Source organism: Protopterus annectens, chromosome 8.part0 (genome assembly GCF_019279795.1).
Source record: "Protopterus annectens isolate FY-2018-M chromosome 8.part0, PAN1.0, whole genome shotgun sequence".
Lineage (NCBI taxonomy): Eukaryota > Metazoa > Chordata > Ceratodontiformes > Protopteridae > Protopterus > Protopterus annectens.
This window is the reverse complement of record NC_056741.1, coordinates 730666438-730690482: the sequence shown is the minus strand read 5'-3', so window position 1 is coordinate 730690482 and position 24045 is coordinate 730666438. Positions and strand designations below refer to the sequence as shown.

General features: G+C 44.1%; 1 protein-coding gene across 1 annotated transcript in view; it reads right to left on the bottom strand.

Annotated features, from left to right (window-relative positions):
* LOC122809003 (ras-related protein Rab-7a-like) overlaps positions 1-24045 on the bottom strand; it is a 626015-nt gene that overhangs the window by 370119 nt on the left and 231851 nt on the right. Inside the window, exon 2 of the mRNA XM_044080186.1 lies at positions 18934-18995. Within this exon, the coding sequence (XP_043936121.1) occupies positions 18934-18986 (53 nt within the window). The 5' untranslated portion in view covers positions 18987-18995. The remainder of the gene's footprint in view (positions 1-18933; positions 18996-24045) is intronic.

Sequence of the window (24045 nt, the reverse complement as noted above, 5' to 3'; positions counted from 1 at the left end):
GGAAAGGACCAATTTTTTGAAGGCCAGTTCCTGCTAAACCTTGGGGGCTGAACCTGTAAGAAATCTTTCACTGTTTGTACAGATTTTGCCTGGTCTTCCATTTTCTTCAGAACCTGTTGTGCAGGAGAACCAAACAAACTGACCTTATCCATAGGAGCATCTAATAGTTTTGCTTTAACATGATCCGGTAAGACCTGTTCTTTCAGCCATGCATGCCTTCTTATAACTGTGCCAGTCATGGCTGATCTAAATGAAGCTTCCAGTGCATCATAGCCACATTTTAAGGAATGGTTACTGACTTGCTGAATGTTATTCACCATTTCTAGAACATACTTCTTATCTAAGGAATCAGAGGACAGTTTCTTAGTTAACTGATCAAGCATAAACTCTTGATATTGGATCATGTGAAACTGACAGTTCAATGCTCTAGCTGAGAGAGTAGCAGAGGTGTATACTTTTTTACCCCATCTCTCTAAGGACCTGGATTCCCTTTCAGAAGGGAGAGGGTTTTTTGCTGAGGTCGAAGCTACTGCTTTAGGCCCCTGGGAGATAGTCTCAGGATCTGCAAAAGGGGCCTTGTATAAATGGTGATGAGTGTCTGGGACCCTGTAGAACCTATCGGGCTTAGCAGGGGCTGGAGGTAAAGAATCAGGAGCAGTACAAGCATCATTGAATGCATCATCCACAACAGGTAGAACTGGAGGTATAGCTAAAGGCCTATGTTGGGGTAAGTGTAAAAAGGTCCTAAGCCTTTTTCTTGAATCTGAGAAATCTTGTCCCTGCCATTGGAATTGCTCTCATGGCATGTAAGGTTTCCCCAAAGGAAAATTCCTCTGGTGGAGAGGCAGAAGGAATCGATTCTTCAGCATTGGAATCTTCATAAGTAGAAAAAGGAGCCTCTGGATGGTCTGTATGGTCTGTATCATCAGAAGAATCATCTGAGGACCCTGGCTCGGGGGGCTCTGCTCTAGGTCTCTTTTCTGGAGGTTGAGAGGCCCTGTCTGGGTGAGGTTGGGATCCCCTTATTAAAGAGATGAGATCCTCTGCCAGAGTAAGCATTTGGGAACTAGAACTGGGCCTGTGAGAGGTGGGCTTAACAGGCACAGATTTGGAAGTTTTGGCTGCTTTAGCCCTGGCAAAGGCCTTTATAGACATGGCTGCAGGAGGCCTAGCAGCACCACGTGCTGGGGTAGAAACATCCAAAGGGATGGTGCCCGATAAATCTTGTGAAACCACAGTAGTAGGTAAAACTTCAGAGGCAGATTCAACTAGGGTAGAAGGGGCCTCAGTAGTAGTCATGGATTCGGCTGAAGATTGAACAGTTTGCTCGGTTTCGGCCGAAACAGACACTCGCGGTTTGCCTAACCGCGGTTTCGGCCGAAACCGCGGACCACGAGTGTCGGTCCTTTTTGCGTTTCTTAACAATTTGAGTAGTCGGAGGATCCGACGGCATTTTGTACGCAAAATCTGAGCCGAAAAACTGTTCAGCAAACTCCGACCGACGCCTAAGCGTTCGTCGGTTGAAAGAAGCACAGGCTAAACAAGCTGCTACATCGTGGTCTGGGCCTAAACAAGGTAGGCAGTAAGTGGAAATCTTTATGAGGTATTTGTTTCCCACAAGTTAAACAGTTATTTACTTTTTCTGACATCGGCTGAGGCAAGAAAGAGTCCCCAACGGGGTACTTAGCTTTTTAGAAGTCTTCATAGTATTCGGTAGTGGTAATCTCTGGATCTGACCGACCGGCACTTGCGAACAGCTTCTGCTTCGGGCGCCACACGGCAAGAAAGACTGAGGAAAATGGTGTCGGCTGATGCCTTTATACCCGAAGAACTGCAGCTATGACGTCGGTTGAAGTGCGACACCAGAGGCCAGACCCAGACTTTGGAATCCGGCCGACCGAAGGGCTGCCTGACGACAGGACAACCCATTTGTAAGGACTGCAGATGCATCCTTGAAGGACATCCACACATACACTAACCAAACACTACATCAACCCAAGGTAAAGCACCAAAACCCTACCTCTAACCCTACACAACCCCACATACAAAAACTATGCACTATCCTTAACCCCTCCCTAACCCTAAGATCCATAACTACTGCACACGTCCCCTACACACACACCCAAACAAAAATAATCTACATACATTTAACAAAACCCTACCTCCAACACTACACTAAACCCCACCTACACAACTATCTATGCACTATCCTTAACCCCTTGCTAACCCTAAGGTTCGTAACTACAGCACACTTCCCCTACAGACATACACCCAAACAAAATACACATACACTTAAAATAACCCTACTTCTAACACTACACTAAACCTTACATACATTACCTACCTATACACTTACCTTAACCCAAATCCTAACACAAAAGTCCTATCACACACTTACCTTATGGAGCTATACCACAGACGGGCTAACCAAAACAATTTGACATTTCAGAATTTGTGGTTTTGTACATTCGGGATTTCCATACTTCACGCCGTCGACGTCTTCGGATTCGCTCATATGGTTTTTCGCGTTTGTAATATAGACCCGCTAAAACCACCTTCAAAATAGTATTTGCAAAAGGATAAAGTAGACTTGCACAGTCTTTTTAACGTGATATTTTGTAAGCTTCAGGTCCTGTGTTAAGGGCTAAGCAGTGTCACATTTTTTGGCTTGTAAAGATCATTTAAATTTAAGTTGCTCTGTGGTTACCCAGCAACTTCACAGTGATTACAAAAAGCTCAACATGATTACGGCCAAAGAGAAAAAAGAAAAACTTTATACATCTGCATGGAAAAAGTTGTAAATTTTGAACCTGAATATCCTGCAGATGTGACAGATGAATGATGCAAGAGAAAAAACCTTAAAGAATCGCACTTTTCAGCCCCAGTACTGTGTGCACAAAGGAAGTAAACTTGGACAGAAATACCAAAAGGTTAAAGAAATTGCCAAGTCGTACTTTTAATACGTAAATTACGGGGAGAAAAGTGCTTAGTTTACAGTAAAGGACAGTCATACCCTAACTTACACAAAGTTTATGAATATCTGCAAAGTCAAAATACAACTGGCAGGACATTAGGGAAACTGTCTCGTGGAACTGTTCCCAAAGGTGAAAATTTTACTCAGTTAAGTTTGCACCAACAATAAGTTACTTGCACAGCAACAATTGTCAGTATAGCTTACCAGGAGCTCCAGCAAATATGCATTTGTGAAGGCAGTACGCTAGGTACTAGTGAAACCTAGTTAAAAGCATATTGAACAACACTACACCTTAAATTGATGGGTGGCACACACTGGGTTATTTGCAGAGTTTGATCTACCCTGATTGTTAGACTGGCCTACAAAGAAATGTTGAAAGCCATCACTGTTACACAACAAATTAATACAAGGTCACACATACTGTGCTTTAATCTGATCAAACGGGATAGCCACCTGAATTGTCCCATTAAAAATGCAACCAAAAAAGTGGAAGTGGACTATGTATCCTCTGGTGAGAATGAGTGAAGGCGATACCCTTGCCATAAAAGGAGCATAAGTGACAAGTACAGCAACAGTGTAGTGCAAGGGGCAAAATATCTAATAGGCGTATACATCAAAATTTTCAGGACTAAGCCAACAATAATCAGCAAAACTATTTTAAAGGAACAAAAAGTCTTAAACAATACAACCTGAAAAAAGGGTAAAAGTAGCCAATGAGAGTTATGTAACAAGACAGTGACCTGAAAAGGTGGACTGACCCCAGCCATATACTGTTAAATGGTACATTTGCTGACTTGATGGTATTTGAGAGTGCACCTAGGGTGAAATGCTGAGTTTAGGGAGAAGATAAATAAAACAAAGCTATAGGTATCAAAAAAGGACAGTGACAACTACAGATTAAAAGAAAGCCTTATCCAGCTTTCATCACAAGGCTGAATTAAGTGATAGAATGCTGTGTTGTCCAATATGACCTACATCACCTGACAAACAATGAACCTGCAGAATACAGTTACATTGCTTATTGGCAGAAAATAGCACTGTAGAATAAATAATGCTTTATAAGAGGATACTTGTATAGACGAACAGAATCAACTGTTTGTAAATATCTGAATTTGATGAAACATGCCATCTCAAATGCCCTATTAAAAAGGAACTTTTAAAGGAACAGTGGCAGTTAGCTGTTGGGACAGATGGATGGAGAAAGTGCTGTCCTGTTCAAAGAAGGGGTGTGTATGAAGACTAACATATGGTTTTACAAATGCCACATGGAACTTTGAGTTCAGTGCATCATTTTCATCTAATAAATGACTCAAATATTTGAATGGGACAAAGCAAAGGAGCCAGTGACAGCTTAAGGGAAGTTACTTCCACTTCTGAATTTGAGCTTTATGTTGGGTTACTTCCAAGAGAAAAAAAATGACTAAATAGATTGGAGGTTATAATTTTGATTGACAATTGAGAAAGAACTTTGCTATGTTGCATCACTAAAAGAATAGTTGTGTAAAATCTTATCATAACCACTGCACATACTGCAGTATTCACTTTGGTGTGGGATTTTCCACCTCAGGCAATCTGACTTCGGGCTTCTATACAAAAGCTTTTGCCTGGCTGCTGTAGGTGTGTGGGATGTTACACATAGGGCCATAAACCAGAGACCTCAAATGGGACGTCTGCGCAGAGCTCAGAACTTGAAGCCTAGAGGAATGGCCTGTCAGGAGAAGATGCCAACAAAAGAAACAAATGCTACTGTAAGACTGAACAGGTAAGCCTTAGGGGTGGAAGTAGTGGCCAGGAGCCAGACCCTGTAGTAAGAGAACAGGGGTTACGAGGGTGAGACAGATTACTGCAACATGGAAGAGAAGGACATCTACGGTAATGGTAAGACTTTACACAACTATTCTAGGTCCTTCTATTCCAATGTTGCAGCATTCACTTTGGTGTGGGAGTGTACCACAGCTTAAGAGGAGAAATGGGAGGAGGTAGAGGATTCAATGAATCCTTGCATGATTGCTCTGGCAAAGCCAGGCCTGGACACTTGGGCATGTTTGTAATATTTGGTGAAAGTGAGGACTGCAGACCAGGCAGCTGCTTCTAGGATGGCAGCCATGTCCAGGCCTTTGAGACCGACATAGCCCTGGTGGAGTGAGCTCTTACATCCTGAGGTAAGACCTTACCATGGTGTGAACAACAAAAGAAGAGATTTCCTAATCAACAGGAAATGGTTTGAAGACTACCTTGCCCAGAGCCCTGGGGTGAAAGGAAAGAGTTGGTCAGAATTTCTGTAGGACTTCATCATGACTAAGTAGAATATCAACTGTGTGTACGCCCAGGGAATGAAGAAATCTGTCTGCATCATTGGTTGGAGTTGGGGAAGAAGGTAAGTGGACTGACGGTTTGGGGATTGTTCGTTTATCACCTTGGGCATAAACCCATTATGGAAGGTGGTGTAAAGAGGACAGGCCATAAGGGCCTGTATTTCTGACACTCTTCCAGCAGAAATGGCCACTGAAAGAATGGTTTTCCAAGTATACATTTGTAAGGAGGCTGAAAGTACAGTTTTGTACCTACCATAAATGTAGATGTCCGATAGGTATGCATCTGCAGTCATAACATATGGGTTTGTCCTGCCTCAGGCAGCCCTTCGGTCGGCCGGATTCCTGGCCTCGGCCGATGTCGCACTTTCCCCGATGTCAGAGCGTCTGGGGTATAAAAGCATCAGCAGACACCATCTTCCTCAGTTTTTCTTGCCCCAGATGCCAGGTGCCCTCTAGGAAGGCTAAATTTGGATAAAATGCCAAAAATTTCCAAACAATGCAAAAATATATACATATATATGTATCTATATACAAACAAATACACCATAACCGATTCCCCAGCTAGCTAATGAAGGGGTAAACACCCTAGGAATACCACAGAGGGGAAGGAGGGAGGGTAAACCTGACTGCAGATGCATACCTATCGGACATCTACATTTATGGTAGGTACAAAACTGTACTATGTCCTTCAAGGACGCATCTGCAATCATAACATATGGGTAGAATACCATAGCCAATCTGGGGGTGGAGGTACTAAGAAAATGATGGTGTAGTTAAGAGACCCTGCAGGACTGCTGTTGCAAAACCGGCTCTGGATCTGGAGTATAAGGGTAAATTGTAATGCTTGGCAAAAGTATGCACGGAGCTCCATGTAGCAGCTTCTAAAATGTCCTTGGTAGCCACCCCTCTTAGGAAGGCTGTAGTGGTGGCTGTGGCTCTCGTGGAATGAGGCCTAATATTCACAGGAACAGTCTTTCCATGAAAGGAGTAGCAAAAGCGAATGCAACTTCCTATCCATTTTGAGATTGTCTGTTTGGAAAATGCTTTTCCTTGTGTCCCAGCAGCATAAGCTACAAACAGTTGGTCAGTCTTTCTGTAACTTTTAGTTCTGTCCAAATAGTAGCGTAATTGTCTGTGGATATCCAGAGTGTGTAGAAGTTTCTCCCCTTTATTTTGTGGATTTGGGAAGAATGTAGGCAAATGAATTGCTTGGTTCAAGGATACTCTAGATACCACCTTTGGCATACAAGTTGGATTGGTTCTTAATGAAACTCTGTCCTGATGAAAAATAAGAAATGGCTGCACTGCCATTAAAGCTTGTAACTCAGATACTCTTCTTGCTGAAGTAATGGCCAGAAGGAATGCAGTTTTCCAGGATAGAAACTGTGGATCTGCCGATGCTGCTGGTTCAAATGGAGGAAGTGTTAGTTTTTCCAGCACAAAGTTGAGGTCCCAAGTAGGTAAAGGTGGTCTCCTTGGAGGATTGATGTTTTTGATTCCTCTGAGAAATTGTCTTGAGAGGATGCGAATAGACAGGAGGATTTACATTGTATTCTGCTGAAATTGCTGAGGCATGTATTTTAATGGAAGAATAAGACAGGCCATTGTGGAACAATTCTGCTAAGTATTCCAGTATATGTGACATGTTCATCACCGTCACATCAAGGCCTTTTGTTGTGTTCCAAATGAGAAATCTTTTCCATTTTGCTGAGTATGCCTTCCTTGTGGAAAGGCGGCGAGCTTCCATAATAATGTCCTTTACCCTCTGGGATAAGCTGTCCTGGGAAGGAGTCATGGTATTCTCCAGGCAGTCAGCTGCAAGGTCTTTAGGTTGGGATGCAGGATCTTGTAATTGTTCTGCGTCAGAAGAAGAGGCCATAATGGGAGAGGCCACGGCTTCGTCTGTGACAGGCTCTTCAACAGTGGGTACCAATGCTGCCTTGGCCAGTCTGGAGCTATCAGGATCACTTTTGGCTGTGCTGCTCTGATCTTCAGTAAAACCTTGGACATTAAAGGGATTGGTGGGAAAGCATAGACTTTTCGGGCTTTCCAGCTGAAAGAGAGAGTCCACCTTCCATGCTTGTGGATGGTATGTCCTGGCGCAAAAAATTTTCAGTTGATTATGGGGTGAGGCGAACAGATCTATCTCGGGCCTTCCCCATGTCTGTGTTATGAGTAAGATGATGTCTGGGTGCAGCATCCATTCGTGTGCATCCATGGTAGTTCTGCTTAAGCTGTCTGCCAGTGTATTGTCTTTCCCTGGCACGAACTGGGCCTGCAGTTGTATATTGTGTTTCAAACAAAGATCCCATAGATTCATAGCCAGTCTGCATAGAGGGTAGGAGTGTGTGCCTCCTTGCTTGTTTATGTACCACATAACTGTGGTGTTGTCTGTCCTCATTAGCAGGTGGCCTTGCTGAAGGAAAGGTTTGACAGCCTCGACTGCATGTATCACTGCCAGCATTTCCTTTTGGTTTATGTGCATTTGCAGTTGCCCTTGAGACCATAGTCCTTGGATACATTTGTCCTCCATGTGTGCTCCCCAACCTCTGTCCGAAGCGTCCGTGGTGATGGTTTGGTTTGCTTTTGGTTTGATGAAAGGCAACCCTCTGTTGGTCTGGCAGGCTTGAGCCCACCACAGGAATTCCTTTTGAAGGCAAGGTATGATTGGAATCAGAGTTTCTAAGCTGCGACTGTGCCGAGTCCATACACTCCTTAGGTACCATTGCAATCTTCTCATATGCAGCCTGGCTTGTGGAATTAGTATTATGCAGGATGCCATGAAACCCAGGGCCTGCAGGATTTTCCTTGCAGTTAGCCGAGTTTGTCTTGTCAGATTCTTGAAGTAATCTGGAAGTTGTTTCTGATTTTCTTCTGTGAGAAAGGCCATTTGGGTGGTTGTATCTAGATCTGCACCCAAGAAGGTTATCCTTTGGGATGGTACAAGTCTTGATTTTTGGATGTTGACTGTGTATCCCAAGGCCTGTAATAGCTTGATGGCATAGTCCAAGTCCTTTAACAAATTTGTCTTGCTGTCCGCTTGTATCAGGCAGTCGTCCAGATATGGGTAGATTTGAATCCCCTGAAGTCTGCAGTGTGCAATTACTGATGCCAGGCATTTCGTGAATACTCTGGGTGCAGTAGATAAGCCAAAGGGCAATGCTGAGAATTGATAATGCTCTGATCCTGCAAGAAATCTGAGGTGTCTTCTGCAACTTTGTCGAATGGGGACATGCAGGTATGCCTCCTTGAGATCTAGAGTCACCAGCCAAGACTCCTTGCCCAGCATGGGAAGAAGCTGCTGTAGGGTCAGCATCTTGAATTTCGGCACAATGAGGTAAGTGTTCAGTGCGGACAGATCGAGAATAGGCCTCCATTGATTTTCTTTCCTTGGAACAAGGAATAGCCTTGAATAAAAACCTTGGCCTTGTTCTGAGAGAGGAACCTTCTCTATGGCTTTCATTTGTAGTAATTTGGTGGAGCCTTTTCTTAGATTCAGAATAATCTTGACTCGCCCAGTGGAAATGCTCCCTCATGGTATGCAAAAGTTTCCCCAAAAGAATAATCCAGAGGAGAGGCTGAAGGGATAGATTCTTTGGCATCAGAATCCTCATTAGGGAGGAAGAATATTCCTGATCAGAAGAGGAATCGGATGAAATGGAAACCTGATCTGAAGATTCATATTCTGTCTCTTGCCTAGGCCTCCTCTTATCAGGAGGGGGATGAGAACCCCTGATCAAAGTAATTAGGTCGTCAACCATTTTGAAGATCTGTTTTTTTAGGCATGGAGGCCTGTCCATGAGGCTGTTGTACTTGTTTCTTTGTCTTTAAAGGTGCTTTAGTCTTTGCCTTAGAAGCTGAAGTCGTTTTAACATAGAGTACATCTGAAAACACCCTCAGAAGCAGATGCCTGCTCAGCGGCTCCGGACCCATCTGAGGGAATAGTTTCCGAAGGTCCAATACCTTGAGCTTCCAGCTGCCTGGTAGACTCCACGTGGGTGTCGGTACTGGCCTGCGAGTCTAAAGTAGCGGTAGTCAGGGGCTGCGAAGGCGCCTCACTGAGATCAGCGACTGGCATAGAAGCCTCGTAGTCTGTTTTGGACCTCGGATGCCTGCCCTTTTCTTTGAGTTTCTTGTGAATCCCGGTAGTTGGTAGTCGGATGGCTATCAGACATTGTACAGTTAAATATGCCAAAATAGTGAAATGCAAAATCGTACCAACGCTTAATAGTGCGTTGGTTAAATCTAGCACAAAAGCGACAACTAGCAACGTCGTGGTCAGGGCCTAGGCAAGGAATACAGTAAGAATGAAAGTCCTTATGAGGTATTTGCTTCCCACAATACAATTAACTTTTTCTGACATCGGTCTGGAGCAAGAAAAAAGTTTCAACGGGGTACTTTGAATTTCAGATCCGAATTCTTCACTAAAAAGCTAACACTTAAATCTCAGGAGTCGGCCGACCGGCACTTGTGAAATAAAGATGCCATGCGGTGCCCGAAGCAAAATCTATACCCCTGGCACACTGACGTCAGGGAAGAGGCGAAAGAAACAGATACCGGACCTAGACTTTGGAATTCAGGCCGACTGAGGGTAGCCTGCCAGCAGGATAACCCAAATGTAATGACTGCAGCAGTGAAACATGAGCAGCTGTCCTTCCATGCAACTTTACTTTCTGTAAAGACTCAATGGAATAGGTGGGAATGCATATAGGAGACCCGGAGGCCAATCATGTAAGAGTGCGTCTCTCAAGGAAAGTACAGTTGTGTACACTTACTATAAATGTAGATGTTAGAGTGTATTCACTGTTGCAGTCATTACATTTGGGTAATCTGCTGGCAGGTTGCCCTCAGTCAGCCTGAATTCCAAAGTCCAAGGTCCTGCGTCGGTTGCTGTCTCTTCCATGACGTCAGGGGTATAAAACATGCAGATGCCATTTTCTGTAGTTTTTCTTGCCCCCAAAAAAGGTAGCTCTCTCTCATATAAATATATATATACATATATATATATATATATATATATATATATATATATATATATATATATGTATATATATGTGTATATGTATATGTGTATATGTATATGTGTATATGTATATGTGTGTATATACACACATATACATATATACATATATATATATATATATATATATATATATATATATATATAGATATATATATATATATATATATATATATATATATGTATATATATATATATATATATATATATATATATATACACACACACACACACACACACACACACACACACACACACACACGTGCATCAATATAAACTACCTTCATCTACAAGTAAATACACCACAAGTAAATACACCACATAGGTGGACTGCAACAGTGAATACACTCAAACATCTACATTTATGGTAAGTGTATACAACTATACTATGTTCTTAGTGTTTCACTGTTGGTCATTACATTTGGGTAGAATCCCAAAGCTATGGTTTGGAGGCTGGAGTTAAACAGCATTAGGTGTGGCTATAAGGCCCTGCAGCACTGCAGTGGCAAAGCCTGCCCTGGACTTGGAGTAGAGAGGCAAATGGTAATGCTTTGCAAAGATGTGAACAGAACTCCAAGTAGCAGCCTCTAGAATGTCTTTGGTTGGTACTCCTCTGAGAAAGGCTGCTGAAGTAGCTGCAGCTCTGGTGGAATGAGCCCTAATGCCCTTGGGCACAGGTTTACCATGGTGTAAGTAGCAGAAATGGATGCAGTGGTTTATCCACTTTGAAATGGTCTGCTTTTGAAATAGCCTTTCCTTCAGACCCAGCAGCATGACACTAGTAATTGCTCAGCTTTTCTTAGAGCTTTAGTCCTGCTCAAGTAGAATCTTAGCTGTCTGTGTACATCCAAGGAATGCAGAATACTCTCCTTTGTTCTGCGGATTTTAATAAAAAGTTGGCAGATGAATCGTTTGGTTAAGAGCTACACTGGAAACCACCTTAAGCATAAAAAATAGGATTTGTCCTCAGAGACACCCTGTCTGGGTTAAATATAATAAAAAGGCTCTACAGCCATGGAGGGCCTGTAGCTGTGAAACTCTTCTTGCTGAAGTAACTGCTAGTAGCAGACCAGTCTTCCATGAGAAGAACTTTATATCAGCAGTAGCTGCTGGTTCAAATGGAGGCAGGGTGAGCTTTTCCAACACATAACTGAAGTCCCATGCAGGTAATGGGGATCTTCTAGGAGGCCTTAAATTTTTGGCTCCTCTAAAATACTGCTTTAGTAAAGGGTGAGAAAAGATTGGTGGCTCTGTATTGTAAAGAGCCAAAATGGCAGAGGCATGGATTTTGATTGATGAGAAAGAAAGGCCTTTGTCAAGCATTTCAGTTAAGTATTGTAATATCTGAAGAATATGTGGTTCTGCTGTATCAGTTACTTGTGCTTTATTCCAAGCACAGAATCTATTTGTCAGCGTAAGATTTTCTAGTACTAGGCCTTCTGGACTCCAAAATGACATCCATCACAGCTTTACTGAGAGGTGTCTTTTGTATGATTACATGATTAGCCATGCTGCCAGGCTCAGAGTCTGTAGTTGATTGTGCAGGATCAGATTGTTTTGCTGGGACAGTAGTTGTGGTCTTGGGAGGCAAGGTCCAAGGTGGGTACCGAGACAAGTTCCTTAGGATTGGTTACCAGTATTGGCAGGGCCAGTCCGGGGCAATTAATATCTTTGACTGCTCTTGTTTGACTTTTAGGAGGACCTTTGGTAAGAGGCAGAGGAGGAAAGGCATAAACTGATAGGTTTTTCCAACTGAAGGATAGGGCGTTCACTTTACATGTCTGTGATAAGTCCTTGCGCAGAATCTTTTCAATTGATAATTTTGAGGAGAGGCAAATAGATCCATGTCTGGGCTCCCCCATTTCTCGGTTATCATGCTGAAGACTTGTGAATTTAGTTTCCACTCGTGAGGATCCATAAGGTTTCTGCTTAAATCGTCTGCCAGAGTGTTTTGATTTCTTGGCAGGACTTGAGCTTGAAGATGTACCTGGTAGGTCAAAACTGTGTCCCACAGTGCCATGGCTAATCTGCGAAGGAGGTACGAGTGTGTGTCCCCTTGCTTGTTTATATACCACATAACTGTGGTGTTGTCCGTCAGTAGTTGTCCTGGATAAAGCAAGTCCTTGATGGTTGGTAGGGCATTTTGAACAGCTAGCATCTCTTTCTGGTTGTTATGCAGATGCATTTGTTTTGGTGCCCATATGCCCTGAATGCATCTTCCTGCCATCTGGGCCCCCAGGCATAATCTGATGCATCTGTTCATGTTTGCCTGGCAGGGGGTAGAGTGAAGGGCTATCACATGTTTTGGTGACAGGCCTTTGCCCACCATAGAAACTCCTGTTGCAGGCAGGGAATGAGAGGAATCGTTTCCAGACTATGTGAATGTTGACTCCATAAACTTTTTAGGTACCACTGAAGTTTCCTCATATGCAGTCTTGCATATGGAATTAGTAGGATGCCATGAAGCCCAGGGCCTGCAGAATTCGTCTTGCAGAAGACTGGGTTTTTGTTGCCATTAGTTTGAAGTAGTCAGTTGCCTTTGTCTGGCGTGAGGTAAGCCATCTGGGCAGTTGCATTCAAACTTGCACCCAGGAATGTTATCTTTTGAGAGGGTACTAGTTGTGATTTCCTTTCGTTTACAGAGTACCCTAGGCATGTTAGAAGCCTTTTCACAAACGCCAGGTGTCTAAGAGTGTCCTTGTTCTCTGCTTGAATGAGGCAGTAGTCCAAGTAAGGATATATTTGTATACTTTGTCTGCAAAATGCAATTACTAGTGCCAGGCACTTTGACCCTGGGCGCAATAGATAAGCCAAAGGGCAGTGCAGAAAATTGGTAATGCATTAAGCCAGCCTTGAATCTGAGGTATCTTCTTGCAGGACTGTCTTATTGGGACATGCAGGTATACCTCTTTTAGGTCTAAATTCACCAGCCAAGCAATCTTACCCAGCATGGACAGAAGCTTCTGCAAAGTCAGCATTTTGAATTTTCGAAGGTCCAGGTATGTGTTCAAAATCGATAAATCCAGTATTGGCTGCCAGGCCTTGTCCTTTCTGGGTACCAAGAACAGCAGAGTAAAAACCTTGTCCTTTTTCCTCTTCTGCTACTGTCTGAATGGTCACCATATCCATGAGGGAACGTAACCTATGGGTGCTGCCAAAAGATAAGTGCTTGGTGTAGGCAGAGGGAAGTCATTGGGATTATTTTCTGTAGGTTTGCACTTCATCTCCTCCAGATTTGGAGGTGGATGCGCCCCATTGCGTGCCTGGTATCAGGAACCCTTAGGACATCTGGATTTGCCCCTTTGAGCTCTGACACAGGAATGGATCAATTTTTTGTAGGCCAGTGTCTACTGAATCTTGGGTTCTGCACTTGTAAGACGTCCAACAGTTTGCATAGACTTAGCTTTGTCTTCCATTTTCTTTAAAACCTCTTCTGCCTTAATACCAAACAAAGAATCATGCTGCAAAGGTGCATCTAGCAATTTAGCTTCAACATGATCAGGCAAATGTTGTTCCTTTAACCAGGCATGCCTCCTAATCACAGATCCAGTAACTGTGGCCTTGCAGGAGGCCTCTACAGAATCAAAACCACATTGCAAAGTATGCTTTCCAACTTGTTCAACTGCATGCAATAATTCCTGCAATTTTTTATTTTCTGCGTATTCTGAAATCATTTTCTGTTTCAGCAATCCCATAACATGTTGGCACTTACGCATATGGAATTGACAGTTTAAGGCCCTGATTGCCGAGGTTGCAGATGTATAAACCTTTTTTCTCCATCTGTCCAGTACCCTTGAATCTGTCAGAGGGGGTAGGATTTTTTGCTGTTGAGGCCTTAACCTTTGGACCCTGTGAAATAGTTCGTATCTCATAAGGATTTTCACTCTTACTGTATTCCTTGCCTCGGCCGTGATCACAACGTTGCTAGCTATCTGTTTTGTGCTAGTTTTAACCAATGCACTATTAAGTGTCTGTTCGATTTTGCATTTCATTACTTTGGCCGAAGATTTAACTATATAATGCTGTCAGAACAGCCGTCAACCGCAGTTTACAAAAAACGCAAGGACAAGGAAAAGGATAGGCATACGAGGCTTCTGCTAGGCCAGTCACCGGTTCTCAGTGAGGCGCTTTCGCAGCCCCTGGTGCCTGTTACCTCAGAGCCACAGGCCGCTTCCGACTCCACGTGGAGCCGACTGGGCCTCTGGATTCTGAAGGTATTGGACACTCTGAAATAATTCCCTCATATGGGCCCGGAGCCGCTGAGCAGGCATCAGCTTCTGAGGGTGTCTTCAGACCTACACAACTATATATCAAGTCATTTTCAGCTTCAACGACTAAAGGAGCTCTAAAGACAAAAACAAGTGCAGCATTCTCCTACTTGGACTTCCATGCCTAAAAAACAGATGCTCATGGATATGCAGATGTGACACTTGATCTGTCCATGTGCCTTGGGCAGTCTTTCCCTGAACCCCCCCCCCCCCACCATATCAGGGAAGCATCCATGGTCACAGTGGCTACTGGAGAGGGTCACAGTGGCTACTGGAGAGGGTCACAGTGGCTACTGGAGAGGGGGACAAAGGGTCTTCCGATTGTAACATGGAGATGTCAACCACCACTGAAGGTCTCTCTTGCAAGAATCTGTGATGAGAAACATGTAGTGCATCGGTAGCCTTTGGTAGGACCACTGAGCAAAGAGGAGCCATTGAAGGATTCGCATATGCATCCTTGTGAGTGGTACAGCCAGGACTGCTGCCACCATCAACCCTAGTACCTTCAAAACCTCTGCTGCTGCTGTAGCTTTGTTCTTGGACACCAGTGAGATGACGTGTTGGCGAAGTGAGACTTTTTCGATTGGAAGATGTAGAGTGGTAGTTGAGGTATCTAACTCTGCTCCTATAAAAACGGTATGCTGCGATGACAAGGCAGACTTTTCGAAGTTGACTAATCCCTAATTGATGTCAGAGTGTCAGTATATTGTGATGCCTGGTGGTAGCAGTGAGGAGCCAATAGTCATGCATTTGGTGAATACCCTGGGGCTGTAGTGAGACCAAAAGGCAGGGCTCTAAACTGGTAATGATTGGCTCCCAGCCGGAAATGCAGGTGACCCCCTGGAGCATCTGTTCATCTTTATGCAATAGTAAGTGTCCTTGAGATCTATGGAGCACATCCAATAGTCTTTCCCTAGGAAGGGAAGAATGGACTGAAGCGTGACCATACAGAGCTTCTCTTTCTTTACAAATTGATAGAGTCTGCTGAGGTCCAATATAGGTCTCCAGTCCCCGGTTTTCTTTGGTACCAAAAAAAATCTTGAGTAAGCTCCGAATCCAACTTGGTCTGCTGGGACTGGTTGGATGACTCTTTCTAGGATTGGTTGGATGACTCTTGCTAGCAATTTTGGACCTCGATTGCTTGTTCCCTGAGATTGGGTGGAACATCTGGGATTCTGCTTACAGGAGTAGGTGGGGAAACGAACGGTACCAAATATCATCTGGAAATTATGCTTTGTACCCAGAAGTCTGGCTAAACATATCAGATACATGGGAACAAAGACAAGCGACCCCTGACTGCCTCCAGAGCCGAACAGCCGGGCCCCCTTTCAGGAGCGCTGGTAGGGCTGACAAGAGAACTGGCCTTAGTCACCCTGTTGCTGCGGACCTCCTCTGCCATGCAGGCGGCGTCTTCCGTTATAACCCCCTCCTCTGCCTCTAGAGGGGGGGGTTCTCCACGTGTGTCCTAAAAGGCTCCTTGGGGTAGGGCTGAATAGGGGTAGAAAAACAGACTCCGGTAGATAGGGTCTTGCCTTCCTGCTCACACCTGGTTAAAGTTTCCTTTACTTTAGGCCCAAACAGTGATGAGCCATCAAATGGGGTGTTTATAAATTAAGACTTAAAGGGTTCCGCAAAGGAACAGAAGCATCCAGGCTCGTCTCCGCAGAGCAATGCCTGAACTAGCAGCTCTACTCGAACCATCAGTTGCATAAGATACGATAAGCATGGACAAGTTTAGGGTAGCAAGCTGTGTATTGACTTTGTCGGTAACCCCTGCAGTTACCGTACCCTGGCGAGTATTTCCTAGCTCTTTCAGGAGATCTCTTTGCAGTCTCGTAAAATGGGTTAAATAGTTCAGCGATCGCAGAGAAAAAGTCGCTGAACTAAAACATGCTTTCCCATATCTATCCATGATCCTAGAATCTCTTAGGAGGATAGATAGATGCGGGTGTTTCAGGCACTTCCTTTTTGGTGGCTGCAGACACCACCACGGCATCCACGGGCACTCCTTTGGTCAAAAAGGCTTTGTCCACCGGGGCAGAGATAAACTTATTTGGCTTCCAAGGGACAGGTTCCATGGCCTCCAGTGACTTCCACACCTTACAAGAGATTAGCTCCATGAGCTCATCGTAAGGCGGAGACACAAGAAGTGGAAGGTTGAGACCCAAAAGCCTTCAAAAGCACTGACTCGTCCTCAGTAGGGATTTTGGACTGCCAATCGCCAACTCTAAGGATCTCCAATATCTCTGCAAAGGAGATATCCTCAGAGGGGGATCGAGGGGACCCTAATGACTCATCCAAGTCCGTGTCGGATGTTAAAGACTCCTGTGGGGAGTCTAAGTGCCTCCTCTTGCAGTCTCTTCCTGGGTACCTCCTCAGTGGGGAGATCTGGGGAGGTCTCAGAAGAGCAGGGGATGCCCTGTGGGGCCACTTGAGGCTCAGGGTCTCTACACTTAGGGGGACAGGTAGACGTAGAAGTGGACACAGGAGCTTGAGGGAGAAGGAAGCCTGAACTGGTGCAGATGTCTTAGGAGTCAGGACTTTCCTCATGGCATCGAAAGCACCATGGCCCTGACGAGAAGCAGTAGACTGATCCGGAGGGACCGTTCGATCTTCCTGCACCGAAACCATGGGCTCCGAGCCCGAGGTAGGAGCACAGCTCATCCGAGCAGAAGCCCCAAGAGGAAGAGTCAGCACCGAAAAATCGGTCTGACTATCCACCCAGGACCCGACAGGAGAGTATCAGCTCCTAGCGTCCTCGGTCGGCGCAGAGGATGTCAGAGTAGGTGGAACAGACACCGGTGCGGGTCTCTGTTCCAAGGGTTTGACAAGCATCGGTACGGGCTCCTTCGGCTCCAAGAGTGCAGTACGGCTCTGAGTAGTAGTCAAATCTGGTTCCATGGTCTCCAGCGCCGACAAAGTGGTCGGGGCCGACAATTTAGCAAGTCCTGGTGCCCTTAGAAGCTTCTGCACTAGCCAATCCATGTCCATATCAGAAAGGCTGACTGAAGACTTCAAGGAATACACCAAAGGTGCTGACTTGACTGGAGCAGAGGAAATGAGGGAACCTCAGAGACCGGTTCCAAGACTGGGAGCTGGCTCCGAACCAACGGGACACACTGTTCTGAGGACTGTGGAACCAATGACCCAGTAACCTCAGATATCTTTGCCTTCTTGGATCGTTTTGAATCAGAAGATTTTGAAGATTTATAAGTGCTGGCACCTCCCTGGCTACGCAACGCCTCAGAAAAAGTACGCTGCAGCAATCCCCTATGAGTTTTCTCCTTCTCTCCAAGAGAACCCCATATGAAAGAGTGGCAAATACTGCAGGAGTCTTGGAGGTGTTTAGCCCCCAGACAGTAAACACATTGGACATGTCTGTCCATGACGGACATTTTCTGTCCACAATTTGGACATTTCTTAAACCCAGATTTGGGGCGAGACCTCTCTCATCCAACATTTTATAAGAGACACCACAAAACTAACCTGTCAAGGTTAAACACAGGGCTAACCAAGCCCACACTGAATATAGTAAGAACAAGTAAAAATCGTTAAAACTAAATGGGGCTAAGAAAGGGCCCAACACTAAGAAAAACAAGCCAACACAGGGCACTATCACTACAATCTAACCTAATTTAAACTATTCTTTTCACAAGAAACGCACACTAAATATGAATAATCTCTCAAAAAAAGAAGTTTTTTTTAAAACTTGCAATTTATTAAAATGGCCCGAGCTAACTGGATCAGAGATCTCTCTTGCCGCGGCTAACTAGATCTGAGGTAATTCCAGTAGCGCATTGTGGGACAAGGGGCTTGGTCTCAAGCTACTGGCAAACCTTGAGCTTTGCTATCGGCCGTGTCGGAGCCCAGGATTGGCTCCGAACCCAGTGAGAATAAACAGCGAGATTTAACTTCACATCTTCCGTTTCCACTTCTTACATAATAAAAGGTGCAGAGGACTTGCCTTTATGTGGAACGAACTAAAGCACCACGCAAAAGAAATACCATCCTTTCCCTGCCACAAGTATCTCCCCACCTTCTGTCACATTGCATACCTTCACATTTACCTGCATGTAATAACCTTTGAGGTTGTAAGAAGCACAATGTATTTGCACTGGATACTGACATACAAATCGCTCCAATAATGGCAGCACATAATACAAGCTACTAAGGAATAAACTACATACCATGTCATGTCAACATTGCATATAAAGTAATGGCATTTTGAACCAGAAACATCTCCATATATATAGCAATGTCGAGCAAGATAGAGACAATGAGGTGGAAAAAAAGGGAAATGGAAACACACTAGTACTAGGGAAAATAGAAGATTAGGAGCCATTTCTCAGAACTTACCCTGAATCTCCAAGAATAATTACTTTTAGGAGAACCTTCTTTCTTGAAGCCATAACTTCAATCTGCAAAAACAAAGACTTAACTAAGTTTAACAAGGAATCTCAGGATACCATTAACACTAACTACAAGATTTTAACTTTAACCCTAACCAATCTTTTTTACAATTAAAAAAAGTTGCACATTAATGGCAAGTATGAAAAAACAGTTGTTCACGCATGCTCACCAGAAAGTACAGTGGTGTAAAATTCCACTATAACAGTAGATTCACTTCCCTTCACTGCTGCAGTATTCCTTAAATCAAGGGAACCCCTGCCATGGGTAGCCCAATGTCTGGTCAGTATACCAAAGCCTGAGGATTTTAAGGACATCATACGTCACATGTATGCTCCCGGCTCATGGTGTAGGGCATAAGTGACATACATATACCTACCTCAGAAGTGAAAAGCCGAAATGGTCTAAGGAACAAAGGAGGATCATGTCAATCCATAAAGAAAAAACAAATTAGGAGGAAGTGAATACTGCAACAGTGAAGGGAATGACATCTACTGTTATAAGATTTTACAGAAGTGCATCATGTCCTTCCAGGTCATTGTTGCAGTATTCCTTACTCAAGGGAGAAAACAAAAGCGAGGAAATTTTAAAGCAAGCCCCAGCAGCGCCCTCAAGAAAGCCATGCAGGACAGCCCTGGCAAATCCAGCTCTAGCCCTGGAAACATCCAGCTTGTAGTGTAAAGTATGCAGCTGCCTGAAAGATAAAATCTGCATCCAATCCCTTGAAAAAAGCACCAGAGGAAGCCACAAAGTACAGTTTTGTACCTAACATAAGTGTAGATGTTAGTGTCTTCACTGCTGCAGTCATTACACTTTGGTTATCCTGCAGTCAGGCGGGCCCGCAGTTGGCCTGAGTTCCAAAGTCTTGGTCTGGCGTCAGTTGCTGTCACCTCTTCCCTGATGTCAGTGTGCCAGGGGTATACAAGTAGCAGCAAACTCCATTTTCTTCAGTTTTTTCTTGCCCCAGATGTCAGGTGCCCCAAAAATGGTAGACAATACATATTGCTAATAAAACATACAAAAAAAGGTAACAATAAAACCTTCATTAACCAGCAGATACACTACATAGGTAGTATAGGTTAGTCCCAGATAAGAAAGAGGGGCTGACGGGTGGGTAACCTGGACTGCAGCAGTGAAGACACCAATATTAACATTTATGGTAGGTACAAAACTGTACTATGTTCGTGTGTCACTGCTGCAGTCATTACACTTGGGTAGAATCCCAAAGCCGAGTTTGGGTGGCTGGCTCTAGAGGATTTGGTGTGGCTGTGAGGCCCTGCAGCACTGCAGTGGCAAAGCCAGCTCTGGATCTATAATAAAGAGGCAAATGGTAAATGCTTGGTAAAGGTGTGCACTGAACTCCAAGTTGCAGCTTCCAAGATATCTTTGGTAGGTACTCCTCTAAGGAAGGCAGTGGAAGTGGCAGTTGCCCTGGTGGAATATGGTCTAATACTAGGCACAGGTTTCCCATTGTGTGTGTAGCAGAGCCAGAGTGTCCTATCCACTTTGAAATGGTCTGCTTTCAAATTGCCTTTCCCTGTGATCCTGCAGCATATGATACAAACTTAAGATTTTCTGAAAGCCTTTGTTTTGTCCAAGTAGAAGCGCTATTGCCTGTGTATGTCCAAGGAATGTAGATGCCTCTCACCTTTATTTTGGGGATTTGGATAAAATGTTAGCAAGTGAATAGATTGGTTAAGAGCCACACTGGAAACCACCTTAAGCATAAAAGGGTTTGCTCTTAAAGAAATCCTGTCTTTGTGGAAAATAAAAGGCTCTACTGCCATTAGTGCCTGTATTTGAGACTCTATGCTGAGTCTATTGCCAGAAGCAGAGCAGTTTTCCATGATATATATTTTAACTCTGCTGAATTGGCTGGTTCAAAAGGAGGCAAAGTGAGATTTTCCAAAACGAAATTGAGGTCCCAAGTTGGTGTTGGTGCTCTCCGGGGCGGTCTTATGTTTTTAGCCCCTCTGAGGTACTGCTTTAGCAAAGGATGAGAAAAAATAGGAGGATCTGTGTTGTAATGAGCAGAGATGGCAGAAGCATGAATCTTAATGGAGAAGGACAGTCCTTTGTCCAGCATCTCAGTCAAGTATTGTAGTATGAGGAATGTTAGTGACCAGAGAATCAAGGTTTTCAGCCTGGTTCCAGGCACAGAATCTCTTGACTTTTCTGAATAAGATTTCCTGGTGCTAGGCCTCCTGGCCTCCAAAATGACATCCATAACAGCTTTAGAGAGTGAAGTTGTCCGTTTGGCTAAAGAATCTGCCATGCAGCCAGGTTTAAGGTTTTGAGCTGACTGTGCAGTATCTGCAGTCAGAAAGTGTGGAATCTGAGGCAAAATCCAAGGTGGTCCTTGACACAAATTCTTTAAGATTGGGTACCAATGCTGGCGTGGCCAGTCTGGAGCAATCAGAATCATCTGTGGTTTGTCTTGTCTGGCTTTTAGGAGTACCTTTGAAAGGAGAGGCAGTGGTGGGAAAGCATAAACGCTTGGGCTTTTCCAGCTGAACGAAAGAGCATCCACTTTCCATGCTTGTGTGAGATAAGTCCTTCTGCAAAATTTTTGTAGTTGGCAATTTAGTGGTGAGGCAAAGAGAGCCAAGTCCGGGCACCCCCATTTTTGCATTATCATGCTGAAAACTTGTGGATTTAATTTCCACTCGTGAGGATCCATGAGTCTGCTTAGGTCGTCTGCCAGAGTATTTATCTTTCCTGGCAGGAATTGTGCTTGCAGATGAACTTGATGAGATATAGCAGTGTTCCATAAGGTCATGGCTTGCCTGCATAGGGAGTAAGAATGAGTGCCCCCTTGCTTATATACCACATCACTGTGGTGTTCTGTCCTTAATAGTAATTGTCCTGGATACAGAAGGTCCTCGAAAGCTGTTAGGGCATTTTGTACAGCCAACATCTCTGATTGATGTGAAGAGCCATTTGTTCTGTGGTCCATTTGCCCTGAATACATTTTCCTGCCATGTGTGCTCCCCAGGTGTAATCCGAGGCATCTGTTATAGTCTGCCTGGCTGTGGGAAGAGTGAAAGGCTGACCCTTGAAGTGACATGCCTGTGCCCACCATCAAAACTCCTGTTGTAGGCAGGGAATTAGAGGTATTACTGTCTCCAAGCTGCGAGAATGTTGAGATCTAACTTTTTGGGTACCATTGTAAAATCCTCATATGCAGTCTTGCATATGGAATTAGTAGAATGCAGGATGCCATAAATCCCAAGGCCTGCAGAATTTTTCTTGCAGGGAGTTGGAACTTTGTCATCAATTGAAAACACTGAGTCAGTTGTCCTTGTTTGTCTGCCATGAGATAAGCCATCTAGGCCGTTGTATTTAAGCTGACATCCAGGAATATTATCTCTTGTGAGGGCACTAGTTTTGATTTATTTTCGTTTACTGTGTACCGTAGGCAACTTGATCTTTTTACGAAGGCCAGATGCTATAGAAGAATGTCCTTGCTCTCTGCTTGAATCAGGCAGTCGTCCAGATATGGATATATTTGAATTCCTTTTCGTCTGCAAAATGCAATTACTGGTGCCAGGCACTTGGTAAAGACCCTAGGCGCAGTAGATAAGCCAAAGGGCAGTGCAGAGAATTTGCAGTGCATTGAACCAGCTATGAATCTGAGGTATCTTCTGCAATTTTGTCTGATAGGGACATGCAGGTATGCCTCTGAGGTCCAAAGTAACAAGCCAAGCTTTCTTGCCCAACATGAGAAGGAGCTGTTGTAGTGTCAGCATTTTGAATTTCAAAACATCCAGGTAAGTATTTAGACTGGAAAGGTCCAGAATGGGTCTCCAGGCTTTGTCCTTTCTTGGTACCAGGAAGAGTCTTGAGTAAAATCATTGTCCTTTTTCCTGTTGTGGTACTTTTTGAATAGCTCTCATATCCATGAGAGCTGTTATTTGTTTTTGTGCCTCTGCCCATTGATTTTGTGGCAGGTCTGGCATTCCTTTTAGCCTAGGAAAACTGTGAAAGTGGAACCTGTAACCTTAACACAATATTCAGTACCCATTTGTCTTGGGTGATTGCTTGCCAGTTTTGAGAAAAAAGTGCTAGTTTCCCCCCTAAGGAGCTGCCAAAAGGAGAGAGTTTGGCATTGGAAGGGGGAAGTTATTGGGACCGTTTCCTGTAAGGTTGTGACCTATTCTCACCTTGTTTTGGGTTTGAAGCACCCTACTGTCGTGGTCTGCAAGAACCTTGTGGCTGAGATCTGCCTCTTGGGCATCTGTACCTGCCTCTTTGTGGCCTGAAACCGGAAAGGACCAATTCTTAGTAGGCCAATTTCTGCTAAATCGTGGTGGCTGTACCTGTAAGAAATCCTTTACTGTTTGCATAGATTTTGCCTTATCCTCCATTTTCTTTAATACATCTTCTGCCTCAAAACCAAATAAATTAACTTGCTGCAGAGAAGCATCCAATAATTTTGCCTTAACATGATCTGGTAAACTGTTCTTTTAACCAAGCATGCCTTTGAATCACAGATCCTGTAACTGCTGCTCTACAAGAAGCTTCTAATGAATCAAAACCACATTGCAAAGTATGCTTTCCTACTTGTTCAGCTGCATGCAATAAATTCTGAATTTCCTTATAGTCTGGTTGTTCTGCATTTATACTCATTTTCTGTTTTAAGAGAGACAGTAGATATTGTTGATACTTAAGCATGTGAAATTGGCAATTCAGAGCTCTCACTGCTAAAGTTAGAGGGGTAAACTTTCTTTCCCCATCTAATGCTCTAGAGTCCTTATCTGAGGGAACTGGATTCTTAGCCGGGGAAGCCTTAACCCCTTTGGGACCCTGGGAAATAGTTTCTGGGTCTGCAATAGGGTTTTTATAAAGAAATTTGAGAGAGTCAGGGACTCTAATATCTGTCTGGCTTAACTGAAGCTGGGGGTAAAGAATTGGGGTTTAAACTAGATTCAGACAACACATCATCCACAATGTCCAACACTGGCGGAATAGCAAGGGGCCTGTGCTGAAGTAGCAAAAGAATGTGAGCCTTTTCTTGGATTCTGAGTAATCCTGGCCCTCCCAATGGAAATGCTCCCTCAT